The sequence below is a fragment of the Melospiza georgiana genome, chromosome 2 (genome assembly GCF_028018845.1).
Source record: "Melospiza georgiana isolate bMelGeo1 chromosome 2, bMelGeo1.pri, whole genome shotgun sequence".
Lineage (NCBI taxonomy): Eukaryota > Metazoa > Chordata > Aves > Passeriformes > Passerellidae > Melospiza > Melospiza georgiana.
The window spans coordinates 66,165,227-66,182,613 of NC_080431.1; the positions used below are offsets into that span (position 1 = coordinate 66,165,227).

Genomic DNA, 17,387 nt, shown 5'->3' on the forward strand with positions numbered 1-17,387 from the left:
CAAAGGGGGTGATTCTACCCCTCTACTCCACTCCTGTGACTACCTCCATCCAGCTCTAGGGACTCCAGCACAGGAAGGACAGGGATCTGTTAGAATGGGTTCAGAGGGCAGCCAAAAAATGATCAGAAGAACGGAGCAGCCCTCCCATCAGAACTGGCTGAGAGAGTTGCCATTGTTCAGCTTGAAGAAAACTAGGTTCCAGGGAGACCTTATTAAGGCCTTTCAATACTTTAAGGGAGTTAATAAGAAAGATGGGAACAAAGCTTTTGGGTGGGCCTGCTAAAACAAAACAAGGAGAAGTGGTTTTCAGCTAAAAGAAGTCAGATTTAGACTAAAATAAGGTAGACTTAGACTACGTATAAGGAATAGATTTCTTAGAAAAAGGATGGTAGAACATTGGACTAGGTTGTCCAGAGAGGTGTCTCATTCCTGGAAACATTCCAGATCAGGCTTGACTGAACTCTGAGCAGTGCAGTAGGGTTGGACTAGATGACCCCTAAGTGTTTCTTCACACCCAAACTATTCTGTGACTCTATGATTTTCTGGTTCTATTTATGTCTATATCTTTATTTTAGGAACAACCCCATGCTTGTTCTGTTCCTAAGGTATCGTTCCTAACTTTTTGACTTGTCTGGTTAGACCTTTCAGCCACCAAGCCCTAATCTCACCTTAATGAGAATGAAGCATGATATGACTGCAAAGCCAATCAAATATATATTTGCAGCACTAAAAGGGCTACAATACAAGCAAGCTCTTCAATAACTTTTTCCTAGTAAGAAAAGCTTACTCCACATGGGAAAGCTGTAGGGCAAAACTGCTGTTTGCTTCAGAGGGAATTCATCCACTGACATCAATGTCCATGAAGTTATTAATGAAACGTTGCCACTATGCCAAAAGCTATTGGCAGCACAGAAATCAGGATGGATTATTGACTTTTATGGCCCCCAGAAACAGATCACTAATTCATGAGATTTGTACAGTTCATACAATTTTTGGCAGGTCTAAACTTAGACTGAGAAGAGGCATGAGGGATTTCTGTAACATTACATTCATGCTTCTTTGTGCCTCCATACTGAGTTTTTCCATAAAGGCAATAAATGGAAAAATTCCAGCTAAGACGCGTTTTCTTAAGCTTTAGTCCAATTGTGGCGCAAGCACTTTGAAGTTCATTACTTTAATTAGAAGGAGAGACTGAAAGACAAAAACAGGGGAGCTATTTCCCAGGTGGGAACTGGAGCTGCAACTGCAATGCAAAGAATAAAGAACACTGCATAACTTGTGCCCTAGTGAAATGCTGGCTTGTGTTTTGCCTAATGGCAGATCAATACCATACAAATGAAGCAATTATAGTTGTGCCACATAAAGCCTTATTTGGTCAGCAGCCAAAATGGGGATTAGCTGGAAGAGTTCCTAGGACTTTCTGTCTGAATATTATTGCAGAAGTTAATGAGGAATATCTGATATGCTTAGACAAACATAATCAGTGCCAGCAACCAGATGAGATGGTTGGTCCAATAGCCAGTGTGCTGATAATTAAAATGCCCTGAAGCCAGCTGAACAGCAGCCCAAGATCAGGTGAAATGATCACAAGGGCAATCCAATCCCTCTGGCAACCAGCTATATGATGTCACCATCAATACATCCATGCACACAGCAGCAAACTCTCCACCTTCCTCCAGCATGGAAACAGATTCAGCTTAAGCACAGAGCACCTTCACTTTTGCACAGCTCTGCGTCCCTATACTGCCACTGGTGGTGGTGAAGGAAAGGCCACAGTTAGCTTAGTACAACGATTCTGCCACGACTTTACTATGTCCCACTCATTCTCATCCACTACACCACCTGGTCCAGTAGTGGAGGTGTCCCTGCCCATGGCAGGGGTTGGAAACAGATGATCTTTAAGGTCCCTTCCAACCCAAACCACTCTCTGAAATGCAAATATAGCAGCTCTCAGACCAGCTGGACCAAGCACAATCACATTGATACAGGAACACCTGCTTGTAATGTTTCAAATACAAGCAGCCAGGCTACAGAGAAAACACAGTACTAAAAGTACTAATAGATCTCCACAGTGGTCATGGAGATACAAATAATGTAATTACTGTTGTCCTGAACACATGTCCATGTGCCAATTTTAATTAAAAAAGCCATACAGAGTAGGGTCCAGTGGTGATGGAGATTTCTGCCATTGCTTCTTAAATGGAACACAAAACATGTGGTCATAGACCACAAACTGTTTCAGAAACCATTAGCTGCAGTTACAATTTCCCAGTCACTTTCTTTTCTGGTCCGTTTCTTTGACCAAAGACACTGAGAAATCTACCACCATGTTTATCCTGACGCACACACCTCCATGGATTTGAAATAATCATAGAAACATCTGGAGTGGGAATGGGCTTCAACTATCCACAGCACAATAAACACAATGCTATTAATCTTCACTATTCCTCTGAGGCTGATGGGCAATTGTCATTGCCCTCAATTTGCAAAGGTGAATCTGAAGTACAGATCTCCTTCAAGACTCCCAGGAAATCTGGGCAGGGTCATTAACTAAGCTCACCAGTATGACATGACTTCAGGCAATCAAACTTCATTGCTTCTCAGAAATCTGTGTCTTTTCAGGCAACTATTCATGGAGAATTTATCCTTCTGGTTTCCCAGAGATAGATTAAGCCTAAACTTCTGTGTGTTTCCTTGATTCAGTCCTTAACCACAACATACTCCTAATTTTTCCTGCCAAAAGTGGGAGACAGCCAACCTGAGTGACTTGACTCCCATAACAGAATCTTCCACATTTTGACCCACTCAGGAGTCCCAAAAAAATCCATGCTGTCAATCACTCAGCAGCTAAATAAAGCTGCTTAGGAAGTTAACTGCTCCTTTTTCTCTGGCAAAGAAAAGGTACAAAGCACTGTCACTTACTTCACTGACTTCAAATTCTCTCACTCTATTTTGCTTTTCCAGCAAGAAAGTTTTATTCAGATGGGAATGATCTGCTTGACATTTAATTCACAGAAATTGTAACTAAAGCCTAATGGTCAGGAGAAGACCTTCTACAAAGCAGAAAACATAAACATCACTTTCCATAAGCTACTACAACTTTCCAAATACTCCTGTAGCTCCAGGAGATTCAATGTGATGAAGATATCCTTATCATAGCCATAATTTTCGAAAAGGATCATCGTACAGTGCAGTCTGGAAAGTGCCTAAGGAGTTGTCTGGTCCAACCTCCTGCCCGTACAATGGCTGGTCCTGAGGTCAGACCAAACTGCTCAGGGCTTCAACCAGTCACATTTGTACACTTCCAAGGATGAAGCCTGCACAGCCTCTCTAAGCAGAGTGTCACTGTCAGACTGCCCTCAGGCAGTCAGGGGAAGTAGCTCCCCCCTACATCCAGTCTGAACTTCTCCCCTTTCATTTTATGTTCGTGGTCACCGACCTTCCTGCCCTACTTTGCTGTGAAGAGTCTGGCTCCATATCCTCGAAGACCCCCACGCAGACACTCTGGGATGCTCCTAAGATGCCCCAAAACCATCTCTGCTCCAGTCTAAACAAGTCCAGCTCTCCCAGATTCTCCTCATCAGAGAAGGTCCAGATTCATATCCAGCTCTATCTTGATCATCTTCCATGAAATAGGTTCAATTTATTCATGTTTTTCTTAAGTGAGGAGGCCAAAACTAAAAAAGGATGTTGTGTTCTACACGCAGTCCTAATGTTTGCAATTATTTTATCTAATGCAACAGTATCTTCTCTTGTGGCCTACAAATTGGATGAACTAAAAGCACTCTAATTGGAAACTGCTTTGGATAATTGCCCACTATCTAAAAGAGATGCCAAAAATAGCAGTCTGCTTATTTAATTGTGACAGGAAAAAAATCCTAAATCCTCAAGAAACTGTGATGACTTTCTGTTCACTTTCAACTACCCTTTCATAGACTGAGCTTGCATTATTTAAACTGAAAAATCAAAACTAATTGTCAAGTGTTCATGTGGTTTTAAACAAAAAAATATTATCAACAGGTATAGAATATAATCAGAATAGTATCATATAGTGATTAAAATCTGAGGAGCTGGATCTTAGTAAATGCAGAGCATTTGAATGTGGTTGAGTCCTCTAGCTTTGGATAGAAGGCATTTTCTTTTTATTTAAAACCAATGAAGAAATGAGCATCCTTCTAAAACCTGTCTTGTCATATTTTGTGTTGCAAGCAATAAAAGGCACCTGTGGAAACCTTAAAATTCAAAATTTTGGTTGAAAATGTAAAAATGTGAAGAATTGTCTAGTAATGTTTACATTAAGGCATATGAAATATGGAAAACTTGGGTTTTCTAGAAAAAGCTGAGATTTTCTGTAGGACATTACTAGATCTCATGAATTTTTCTGTTGGCTTAAGAGTTTTAAGATCCAAAATAGACCTAAATCACACAAACAACACAGCATAAGATGTGTGAAATCAGGTGCCTGCATCCATACCAAAGAATCCAAACATCTAATTCTGCATATGAAAGCCTCTTAAAGACATAGTTACAAATCCAGGGCACATTAAATGGAACCATATCGGCAACAGACTGGAAAGAGCCTGATGTGTAATTATGCTCAGAGAAAGCTGTACATATTCTGGAGGTAACAGATGGGCTGCCAGATGTTGGGGCTGCTCTCACCTGCAGACCTCATTCATCCCTGCTGCTAGTAATGGAAGATCTGGAAGCTAGCAAGGGATCTGGATCTTCCTGCACAGAGATGCTATTCCTGAACAAGACGGGACAAAAAAAACAACTAAAAAAGTTACATTTTCTTTGCATGCTGGAGGCAGATTATTATTTTCATGTGTTTTTTTAGAGTAGAAAGAAGTACTTGAAGTATAAAAATAAAATAGCTCTCTGCATCAGGTTAGGCTTGGATCCCTTTTATCCAGTTGACTTTTGGCTTTAAAAAACTTCAGGGAAAATTTTAGTCAAACTTTGACTACAGAAAACTTCCAATCCTGCCAAAAACTTTAAAAGAGAGTCACAACAAAAGAACACATAGCATTGCTTAGCATAATGTGATTTGCTAAAAGATATAGTTAAATAGGAGCTAAATCCTTTTTCAGGCTTGATTTAAGCTTTCACTCAGTGACTTGTTTGGAATAGGAAGCAGAGGAAGGAAAACAGAAATCGGGAGTAAGGCATCGAGTCATAGAAGTGCAGAGACTTGAGCTAAGGATAACTAGAGATAGTTAAGAAAAAGAGCTCTAGTTTTCATTCTACCTCTTACCACACACAAAGCAGACCAGTTAAGAGGAAAAATTACTGATCATCCACTATTTAATCAAACAATATTTTAAACTTGTACTGTTCAGTGAGATACACATATGGCCATTTGTATTTGGAAGCTGAGCTCCTTGGGAGCATTCTGATGATGGGAAAGAGTTGCATTTTAGAGCTGCTGTGTCAGACACACAGTAGCTTAAATTATACATTAAGACTTCTGAATCTTGTTTTGTGCTGTCAACACCTTTCTACCTTTCATGCTGGGATGTTCAGTCCATAATGCCTACTCTGTCACACACTGTGCCAGTCTGAGATTCTATTCTCAGTTCAAAGCAACCACAAGAAAGAAAACAAACTTTTCTCCCTACTTTTGGTTGGAGATCTCTCACAAGAATCAAGGCTGCACAAAGACTAAATAGCCATTTTATGTCTCGTGGAGTCCATCTTGTACTTACTGTCAATTGGAAGTGGGCAGTTTTGCAACTATCACACAGATTAATCACAAACTGTTTTTCAGGTGCTATTTGTACCCCAAATGTCATTTCCACAGAGAGGTATTGTTACAAGCTGCTGAGATGCCTTTCAGCAGCCTGCTCCTTTGCTTCAGTCTACCTACAATTTACCTGAACAATTATTATCTTAGTGGGATAGGCCTTTCAGTTGTTGGGAACTGTACCATCAACTTCAAAGGGCAGTTCCTGGGACTTGACACCTAAGTGGCCAGAGAGTTGTAATAAAAAGAAAAGAGAGAAAGAATAATGAGCAGCATTGTTAAAATATAAAGGGCTGCATCTTGCCCTCTGCTGAGATGCTTTGCAAGGGATTGGGGAAATGGCAGGGAAAAGGGCAGGAGAAAATTATTTCTGAAGTGGCAAGAGGCAGCATTTATTTCTCAGGGGATCTATAGACTGGAAACAACCATAACCTTTTGTATCCCACTGGCATACAGTGAGGATTAATGCTTATCAAAGGTTTGTAAAAGTCCAGAAAATCAGTAGGATGTGTGCACAGCAACGGTATCAGTATTTTTGAGACATTATGGCCTTTGCTGATAGTCTGAGGTAAGTTCATTGGTTATACTGGAATATAAGCCCCTCTTCACCTGTCAGAGAAATCAACAGTCTGACAAATTTCATTTGGATAGATCTGTTATTGTGAAGCTCCTATCCTGTTTGCATTCAAACAATTCTGAAACAGACAAGCAAGAAAAGAACTCTGATCTTTTTGCTGCCTTGATTTCTTTCTGTCTGTAGAAAAAAAAGCCTGTTATTGAACTTTTCCTGGTGCTTACTACCTCAGACTGGCCCAATGCTTCTGTAAGACAGTAAAGAAATTTTTAGTAATCACTAAATATTGGAATGAGAAACCTCTTGTATAAATAGTTTGTAAAAATATTTTTTGAAAAAAGCCTAGTTGTGCTTTTAAGCAAATGCTAAAGCAGAATATACAGAATGGTAGCTTCTCCTTTTACACTGATTATACTGCTAATTTAAAAATACCTATTGCCACTGAAATGTTTAAATTAAAAAAAGAAACCAAAAAAACCCCGCAGCCTTTCTATGCAATAGTTTTACTGCTGTTTCCATGCTCTGTTCTTTCACTCCTGCTCAGAAACACTTCATTTTCTCACTAAAATCCCAAGACTTTCCTTGGAGTAAGGAGCAGGATGACACTAGGAGAGAGGCACCAGAACCTGACAGTGTGATCAATATGGGAGCTAAGCTTCTTGGAAGAGTTTTGCCTTCCATCAGTTGCTTCTACTGTTATTTGTAGTGTAGGAAAACAGAAATGGCAGCAGAACAAATTCCTGTGACTTTTGATTTCTCCTCCAAACCACAGAGAGCTTTGTTCAATTATGAATCATCCTTGAAGTCTGAGAGTGAAAACTTCCTGCTAGTGGCAATGAAGAAACAGGCTCTGTGAGGCAAGGCAGGTCAGAGATGGCTCTTTGAAGTACTTGAAAGATAGAATGATTTTTTCTCCCCCAGGTCAGAGAAAATTCAGCAAATGCAGCATCATGGACATTAATGACTTGTTTTCTTTCAAAGAGATAAGTATCAGAAATTATCTCAATAGCAATTCTCTTTACTGCCATTTGGTGACTTAAATCAGAATTATTACAATTTCCTTCCTCTGTAAGTAAAAATTGCAAGAATGGGTAAAACTATTTCAAGTAGAAAATTTTGCCTCAATACATTTGCTTGTACATCTTGCAGTGAATATTATTAGTCATCATGAAATTTTCCCTTTTTTTACTGCACTATTTCTGCACAGGGAAGACCCTTATCTTGACTGAAAATTATGAACTTAATCCAGCAGGCATCACTGCGGAACAGAGTAAGTTGGGACTCAAATATCTGTTCCCAAGGCTTTATATTTACTTTTCAAATAGATACTCTGTTTTTTAGACAGAAATAACCCAGGTAACCAAAATTAAGTATGCCTCCCAGGCTCAGCTGAAAGAACAACTTGCTAACATTCATTGTCAGGTTCTCTTCACTGATCTTCTTTTGACCCCTGACTTTTATATTCCTTCTTAAGCAGTGGCCCATTCTCTGCCTTTTTACCTAGTAAGTGTTATTTTCAGTTGATAGAAAACTCAACAAGCTCTGAAGGATCTGACCTGCTTGAGAAATATCTCAGTTATAAGCTTTGACACTGAATGGTAATGATGTGGTAATTCAAGCCTTGCTATGCCTGCAGTGAAGGGAAGTTATGACTACAGTGAAGGGAAGAATATTATGCAAAGTCATACAGTATGATCTACACCAACGAACAGGATAATGATTATATATGTATAAAATGCTACAGATCACCTTCTAGTTTTCATATAATTTTGCATCACAGAAAGAAATGATCCTGGAAAATTCTGCTAAGCTGACTAAAATCCTGTTCTTTCAAGTATCAACAGACCGACCCATAACTATGGAGGGGTTTTTGCTTTCTCCAGTGGCCCTTGCTTCAAAAGTGTAGAGGTCAAACTCAGTATTTTCACATCACTCATTTTAATAATCAAACCTCAATTATTCACCAGTTCTTGCTATATCTTCTCAACACTGTATATAAATAACATCAGTTTTGAGGTCCTACAGTGCTTTGCTGAAACAACTCTGTGAATAACACACTGATTAAGGGCAAGACCAGGCATTCTGGCAGGAGAAGGGAAATGTGAAAAAAAATCAAACCTGATTCCTCTGCATCTTTCCTCACTGTGACGGTTGCTTGTCTTCAAAATGATCTAGGGAGGCCTTTATGTGCCAGTGTTGCCAACCAGAAGACAGCTAACCAGCAAAAGAAATATCCATTCTTCTCTCTGAAGTGCCAGAATATGCTCAGAGGCACATGGGCCTCAGATGTTATCAGGATGACCCAACCACACATTACTTTTACCTATTTTGGTACCTTTCTAGAAACAGGGACATGCCACTGATTGAAGAATGCAGCCCAGATCCACAGAAACACCAAAATAGAATAGTTACACCAACAATATTGGTTAAAAAAAAAATCTATAAAGACCTTTGGAAACTGAACAATATAGGGTACACTGAAGAGTGGTCAAGGGAAATGCTTCCTTTATGATACAACACAGTTTGTGCAAGGAAGCTTCATCGATGGGAAAAGCCTATTTTTCTAAAGATTCATGGATTTCTGCAGTACAAAACCATTGACAAACAAAAGTGGAAGAAGTCCTCTGTAGTAAACAAATGTTGACTGTGTAAAAAATTTGCCAGCTCAAATAATTTTCCTAGTTCTTCTCTTACTCATAGGAAGTCTGTGAATATCATACCTATTCTTTTGCACACACAAATCCAATCTTATAGAAAGCATAAGAAACCAGAGAGTATAATATATTTGGGGGGGAAATGTTTTTACCTATCCTTACAGTTCACTACTGCATAATGCCTCTGATGGTTTTCCTACAGAGCCTGGTGTGAATTACCAGCTCACTGATCAAAAAATCCAGGGTAAAATGAGAACTGGTATATATCTCAGAATATTATATTAAATTCACAATAAACAGCTTTGGCAGTGAATGATGAGCTTGGAATTCCTTCCACAGTAAGCTCCTTATAGTCTGGTCTACAAAAACATTGAGGACAACATTTGATAAAAAATTAAATAGTCCCACTGGAAGAAACTATGCTATCATAATGCTATTTTCAGGTCAATAAAAATAATAAAAGGAAACATCACTTACCAGAAAAAAAAAAAAGGAGGGGTGGAAATATTCCATCCTATGTAAGGTCTGCCAAAATTTTTTATGAATGAGCATGAGTTACTAAAATAAGTTTTCTTCCAACACTAGATTTCTAACGAACCGTACTACACATATCTGTGAAACGCCAAGGTAACTGCCAGCTGTAGTACCACTTTGAAATGAAGCAATGGCGGAATGGCAGTTCTAGAGATTCACCTCAGGAAAACAAGAAGATGAAGTCATTGAGATTAAGATGGTAGATTACAGACCCCATGCACACAAAGACTCCCCTCATAACAGATCTTTATCTTATTCCCACAGATTCATTTTTCTTCAAGAAAAACGTCCTTCCACCACAGAACTCTCACTTCTAGGGTAAATCTCTTTCTGGTATTGCACATTACATTATATAAAACAGGAGAATCCATACACTGTTACAGGACAGTTTGGATGCCTTCTGCACCCCAAGCAACCTTCAGGGAGCTCTTCCCTTGCAGGGAATGGAAACTAAAATCTCTAGCTTCAATTACATTACACTTTTCCCTCCATATAAGTTGCTAAAATGATGGCAAAATTACATCTGCAACACTAGCATCCCTGATTCACTGCCCACACTGCACATCTTATGTTAAACATGGTGAAGAATGGATAAAGTGCAGTCAGTTCATGTCACAAGATGTCACACTGCAAAAAGCAGCAGATATCACCAGGCGGACCTTTTTGCCTTCCTCTTCAGAACAGAAAGAATTCTTCCTAAAATGAAACTGACTTAATCCTTTACTACATATAAAGAATAGAGGCTTGAATAATGGAATATGGAATCCCAGGTTCATATATATATATATAAACATTAACTGTAATTCCAATAGCAGGAACTTATTAGAGCTCTGGATTTCATGAGGTTGGTGAACAAATATCACCAATCTCTAAAATACATTGATGCATCTAATCAAAGTTTTTCTATTATTTGTCTAAATCTAATGCTGCCATTCTCATCTGCCTGGGCTCAAAGTGTCTCACCAGACACTCATGACCTTGCAGGTTTCACTCATGCATGCTGCATACTTTTGGCTACAGGACAGGACATGTCCTTAGTTGAAACAGTAAGAGAAGAAATGATAACAACTCATTTTTTTAGCCCAACCTCTCATTCCCCTTAACATAAAACAGCTTCAAGGTACAAAAAGCTGAAAAAGCTTTTAGTGTACTTTTGAGAAAATACTGCCCTTAGCTTCTTTATCATTACCTCTTAGGGTGGAGAACTCTTTCATGTTCTTCACTATTCAAACTTGTTTATGATGCCTACATATCTAAAACAGAAAAGCAGAGGCATGCAAGGCACAGGACTTGAGAAGTACAAGATCTTCAGGTGTTGCCCTCTGATAACACAGTTACTGCAAGTGGCAAGGGAGATGACCTGGGGGTGATCCACAAGGGCCAGAAGTCTGGCCACAAGAACATCTTCTAATGACAACACTTTTACAGAGGTAGGTCTTGCTAAGCAGACAAGCAGCACTCTCTTAACCACCTTTGAAAGCACCACCTTTGAAGAAAAAAACTCATTAATTCACACTGAGTACCACACAGTGGCTTTGGAAGGATACCTACCGTTGTAGGAGGAGAAACAGTAAGAACAGTTGGGTAGTGCCATGAGAGAAACTCAATCTTTGCTGTGATGAGAGCCTTTGCCCTCAATCCCACATTCCTTCTCAAACACGACAGTCTTTTACAACATCATATAGAAATGAATATCACTGGAAAGGAAGGAAGGAAGGAGACACACATGATGTGTGATGTGGTACCGCCCATTGGGCATAAAAGAAACACACATCAGGCATTTCCCATTCTCCTCCATTCGGTGATATGCATTATTTGTAATACTGCACCAGCACTGAGAATAAATCATTCCAATTAGCCAATAGGTACTGGTTGAACACTGCAGGAGTGTAGCATGAAACCCAACAAGGAAGAGTTTTGAATTAAAATCCACTACCCTGCTCATGTGTATGGTCATGAGCAACAGAGAGACCAGTCCTTGGATCTCTCTGACAAGTGGATTTCATCTGCATGAACCAAGTGATGGGTATGTGCTCTATAATGAACATGAGCCTGGTGATGCGATGGCAGGGAACCATCCCTAATCCTATGCTACAGGAAGAACCACTTTCTGTCAGTTAGATGTGTGAGAATATGTGATCTGGTTCTCCACAGACTCACATCAATTTTATTCAGATGCTACTATATTTTCAGGGAAAAAACTCCTGATTTATATCACTGAGTAAGTAGGAGGAGGATTAAGACAAAAATACTTTTAACGGAATAGGTGTTCAAACAGTTCAGTGATTAATTTGATATGAATAATTCATTTGGAAAAGTAGTTTTTTTCCCCTAGTCCTGAACAAACCAAAGACAGCATTTGAATGTTTAAATTTTATATGCTATTTGCAATTATTTGTGAACTACATCAAGTAATTTGTGGTCTACATATAACTCAAATAGGAAATTAGGATTATTAAATAAAACAAAATTTGCAATTCCCATATCAAATTATGTCTTTTGACTAATTTATGTAATGAGCTCAGCTAGCCTGCCCTTCATGGATTTCAAGCTGCATGTTCAATATTTGCAATTATCTGTGCAGACAGCAGTTACATAAGTCATCTGATCAGTGACAGAAACACTACCATGTGGGATGAAGTCAAAATAGCAAAAGCAGCATAATCTAAATCTTAAAATATTCAGAAAATACTGAAACATGCAGATAAAATTTACAGCTGACTCTTTTCTGTTCAAAAACACAGGGGGAGGAAGATTTTCCCCTCTTCTGTAAGTGCTACTCTCCATAGATATACATGAAAGAGGTGGTAAAAATGTGAGGTATTGCTTGTTCTTTATTTTTATCCAGAACATTAAGTGTGTTGCTTAATGTTTTTAGTAGGTAAGCAGCACTGATGGTTTGTCACTGGGGCTGGAGAGGGAATGGGGTGCAGCAGGAGAACAAGCAGCTTAGCACATATGAAAGAAAGGCTCAGGAAAGGCATGGACACGGACAGCCAGTCAAGACAGCTTGAAAGAAGATTTGGTCCAATTTTCAAGTCCGGTAGGATTTTCCCTATTCTGCTTTTTGAAAAATGTTTGAAGGTAGGATGTGAAAAATGACAGGGTTTTGATCACATCACCCTAATGACAGCTGCTGACCCCCAGTTAGATGAAACTATGGCCTCACTGAACTGTCTGGGAGCTTTAGCTGGGATATAACCAGGACTTCACACTGGACCCTACAATTGGGGCTGTGCTCTTCCTCTCTGCTCTTATTAGTCTTACTAGGCCCTCTTACTTCTAACTTCTTTATGTCTCATCCCCATTACTCCTAGGTATTTTTGTCTAGCCAACTGAACAAACCTGAAATAAGCCCAAATTTGACACAAATCAATTTCCACAGGCTATCAGTGCTCATTATAACAGGCTGTCTCTTGTTGGTATTGAATACTCTGAGGAAGAAAGGGAAAGGAACTAGAGAACACCATAAAGCACACTTAAAGCAAAGAGCCCACTGCCAGGACAAATATGACAGCAGCCAAAGTACTCCTAAAATGTATGTCCTAGCTTTGACTCAGTACAGCATGACTGTCAGCAGTGGGCATTTCCTTACTACCCTAAACTGCAGTGCTGCCTACCACTCTTAGGTTGTCTGAAACACTGAAAAGGAGATATTAATTTATCGTAAATATCAAATAAAAACCAAGTGTTTTGAAAATATATCCAGATAATAGAGCAGCCTTTCCTATTAGCTTTAACTACTACGTTTAACTACCACCTTTAACTACTCTATGAGTTCTGGACGTGTTTTTCTACAGAATTAACATTTTTATTGTCATTTTCCCTCTCTCACCTCCTTAATGTTCTCTCTACTTTGCCCAGCAGTGAAAGTGGCAATTTTTAAATCTGATAGGTACTGAATGTTAAGGACCAAAAATTCATATCCAGTCACTGAAATAGCTGTCCTGATTTTCCCCTGCACATACAAATCTTCTTTTGCTGTGGATGCAAATGATTCTAATGATATTCCTTTTACCATCCCTGTAATGCAGTAACAGCTACTGATGTTTATGGCATTCTGTGCAGGTTAAACTGATGAGTTATGAGTGAGTCAAGTTATCTGCATAGTGGCAATGATGTCTCCTCTGCAGTCACAGATGTAGACAAATAGGTCCTTGGTTACCTCATCCACAGACATATGGCTACATCTGCACTTGCAACTCTTCCCTTACGCCTACTTCCTCCCCTTTATTTCACATTGTGATTCCTTCTCATGAGCACAGACGTAAAAAATGGGGTGCAGAGCACTCTGTGGAGCGTTCCCTTTCCCCCACCCATGTGCACCTTATCACTGTCAGACTCCCTTCAACTCTTAGTTGCTCTTTTGTTTTCAAGAAAATTGGCAAATCTACACTAGAAAATGAAAGTTTTGTTTGCGTTAAACATTAAAGAAACAGAATGGTAAACACCACCAATTTTAACACAAATCTGACTTTTGTTCCCTGACAATTTAAATGAAATGCAAATGATGTTCTGCCTGTGAATCAAAAACTCTTCTACTTTACTGAATGTATCTGATACCATGAAAAAGAAAATACTGGTGAGTTTGAAGGCAGTACTGAAATGCATAATGCTAGAAACACAAACATTTTTTCTAAATAAGAAGGTGCTTTAGTAAAAAAGTACTTTAATGAAGGACTAATTACCTCCAAGTTATGACATCTGAAAAAAGATGCTACAAGCAGCTTCTTACTCAGAAATTAGTAGCCGAGATCAATAAACAAAACATAAAATGTAGGCATATTATTGATGCAGATACTGATGTAGATAATGTAAGCATAATACTGCTATAAAGGGTTGAATTCTGTGAAAAAAAGCTGATGGAATAGAATAACCAGTGTTAATTCTATTGAGGCTGACTTCAAGTAGCTAGTGTTCAACCAGTTTGGTTTTTATATGGCCTTGAAACATATGCCAACTATAGCTGCTCAATCCATATTGCAATTAGAAATGGTTACCTTTGTTGATCAAAAAAAAATGAAATGGAAGAAAATAAAAATAACATACCATGTTCACACACAAAACAAAAAGAGCTATATCAGGGACATCAGGGAAGGTGGAATACTATAACAACACATTTTATATTGTTATACTATTCCACCCACCTTAATGGAGAACCCTTCGGTGTGGCTACGCCATAGCCTTTGGAATCCAGATTTCCTCCCACTTTCATGGTGTCACATGGCTTTCGTTGCTCAATGTATTCATTCATGGTGGACTCCAGCAGGAAGGCAAACTTGCCCTTGGATTTGCGGACACGAGCTACTCCCTCTGCAGTAGTCCTAGTGAACACTGACGGCTCAGCTGATTTCATGTAGGTCCACATCTTTTCATACACTGCTATTTTTGATCTCTGGGGAAAATCAAAAACAAGTTAGAACAAAAGAATGTTGCAACGTTTCAGAATGGCACTGCTCAAATAAAATCAACCATACTTAATTTTTCAGACATTTGAGGTTGGGAAAATCTTGGAGAAGGGTTTCATCTGAATTCCATTATTTTAAAAGAGACAAAAAAGAAAATTATCAATACTTTAGGAGCAGCTACAATTTTTGAGTTTGGCTACCCTCTAGCAGTCAAAAAAGAAACCTGTAAAGCTGAATTTACTGTTAGATAGAGGAAGTTCACACAGTCAATGTGTTTTAGCGAATGATATATGAAATAGATGCCCACAATAAGCCTGTACTCTTAAGAGAAACAGTAAAATCATCTCTCCATAAATACTCAGCTGAATCTTAAAGCATTTATCTAACACCCACTTCTTCTACCATCAAAACCAGAGTAGCTTAAGAAGGATTTCTACTTTCATGATTCAGAACTGACCTGATCTATATTCAGAAATGCTATACAATACTTAAAGACATGGTTCACAGTAAAATATGGAAACAGCAAGTTGGAGCACATACTAAAGGAAGTAAAATGCCATAAGGATCTTTCTTAAAGAATTAGGTATGATTTTAGAACGGCAGTATCAATGGATTTCTTTTAAAGACTCTCATCCTGCCAATAACTGAGTAAGAAATGTACTTTCTCAAAGAATGGACACAATTCATGGCTTAGAGTGCATTAGTTGGAAATTTTCCTGTCCAAGAATGCATGGAGTAACAGGTAAATACTTAAGCAAAAAATAAAACTTCTTCATAAAAAAATAAAGCAAATAAAAAATTTCACTAAAAGAAAGGAAGGAAATGATGTCAGGCTGAGAAGTTTCCCATGCTCATTAGATTCACCCAACAACTCCTTTGCTTCTTCCAACAACAGGAATACATACATGCAAACCAGCAGTGTGTCAGCTGAACACTACACACTGTTTTTATAATAACAGATGGCACTTGTCTTCCCCTATGTATGCTGCAAAAAGGACTTTTTACCCTAATGCTCAAGTCAGCTTTTATTTGAGTGAAGAGGAGTTTCTAGCTAAGCAAGATTTGGTCTATGAGCCTGTTCCTACACTGTGCTGAGCACTCCAGGAAAATATTCATTATTCAAAAGCCCCAAAACAAAGGGCCTTAGATTGTTTAAACAAATACTAAATCCTATAATCTTAGTATTATATAAATAAAAAATGGCTTTAAGAAGCCTGGAACTGAGCCTTTTTTATATCTGAGAGTAATTTCCCTGAAGCACCTCTTTTTACCAATTACTGAATGACTGTACTATTACTTAGAAAATAATTTGCAAGGGACCTAAGTCTATCCTGAAAATAAGCGGCATTTAACTAAAACTGTTCAATAAAAATGCCATATAGCAGAACATCATAAATTATGCTTTCCTTTTTTAGTTTGTCTGAATGCCTAATTTTATCTTTCTGTCAAATATAATAACATTTGAATCAACAACAGCTGTGTATGTCCATAATCACATCCTGACTTGTCACCCTTTCTTTTCACTACAGTCACAGCTATTTTATATTTACATAATAGTGGCTGGGAGCAGAGCATAAACTAAGCCACCAATGCATTATTTTTGCTTTACACAGATGTAATTACATGGATTTAAATTTACAGAGAGAAAAAAATGGAAGAGTGTAGTAATAAATCAGTCATAATTTCAAGAGTATTTTCTTGCCTTTGTCTGCCTTCACTTTCAAACATTTCTCTCATCTTAACATCCATTACATCTATTTCTTTATAAAGGAACCATATAATAGGTCACTTTCATTTATAACTTTATGCAGCACATAAAACAGCTTGATTAGTAACAGGAAACACTGCTCTACATCAATTGGAAAAGGCTGCATTTAATTATTTTTTTCTTTTAGCATCTAGTCTCCTTTGCCTATGAAAATAGAAAAATATGGAAAGTCTAACAAAGTATCTGCTCTCTAGCATTTTCTTCTCTCAAACTTTCATTTGCTTGCATTCAATTTCTACATGTCAACTCAGAGTGAAAACTGAAGAATGAACTAACAAGTATTTTTTATTATCATATGAGAAAACATTGCAGCTTTCCCTGCAGTCAGCCCAGCTGGGATAATTTTAATTTCGGGCTTTTCTGAGTAGAACTGCTAAAGCTAACTACTTTCCCTCTTGAGCAGTTTGCCTGGAAAATACAACTCTGACTGCATGTACACCAGGAAACAGGAGTATATAACAGCTAACAGTATCCAAGTTCCTCTTTTTCTTTATGTTTGCTTTAAAATGATTTTCCCTTTTCTGCTTTCAATTCAGATTTAAAACAGGCTGAAGAGGTGTTTCTGACATTTTGATCAGAAATGACAAAATGATGAGAAAATGTCCTGAAGGCTCATCTTCAGCCAGATAATCACCACTGACAGAAAAGTTACACATGATTCTAATACCAAGAAGTGAATTGCTTCCAAACCCACAAAATGTTT

The 17,387-nt window shown here is 38.3% G+C and overlaps 1 protein-coding gene across 5 annotated transcripts in view; it reads right to left on the bottom strand.

Moving 5' to 3' along the window:
• Positions 1-17,387, bottom strand: part of GRIA4 (glutamate ionotropic receptor AMPA type subunit 4) — a 215,848-nt gene that overhangs the window by 28,446 nt on the left and 170,015 nt on the right. For all 5 annotated transcript variants that reach the window (XM_058019238.1, XM_058019234.1, XM_058019237.1 and 2 more), the window contains exon 13: positions 14,656-14,903. In XM_058019238.1, the coding sequence (XP_057875221.1) occupies positions 14,656-14,903 (248 nt within the window). The remainder of the gene's footprint in view (positions 1-14,655; positions 14,904-17,387) is intronic.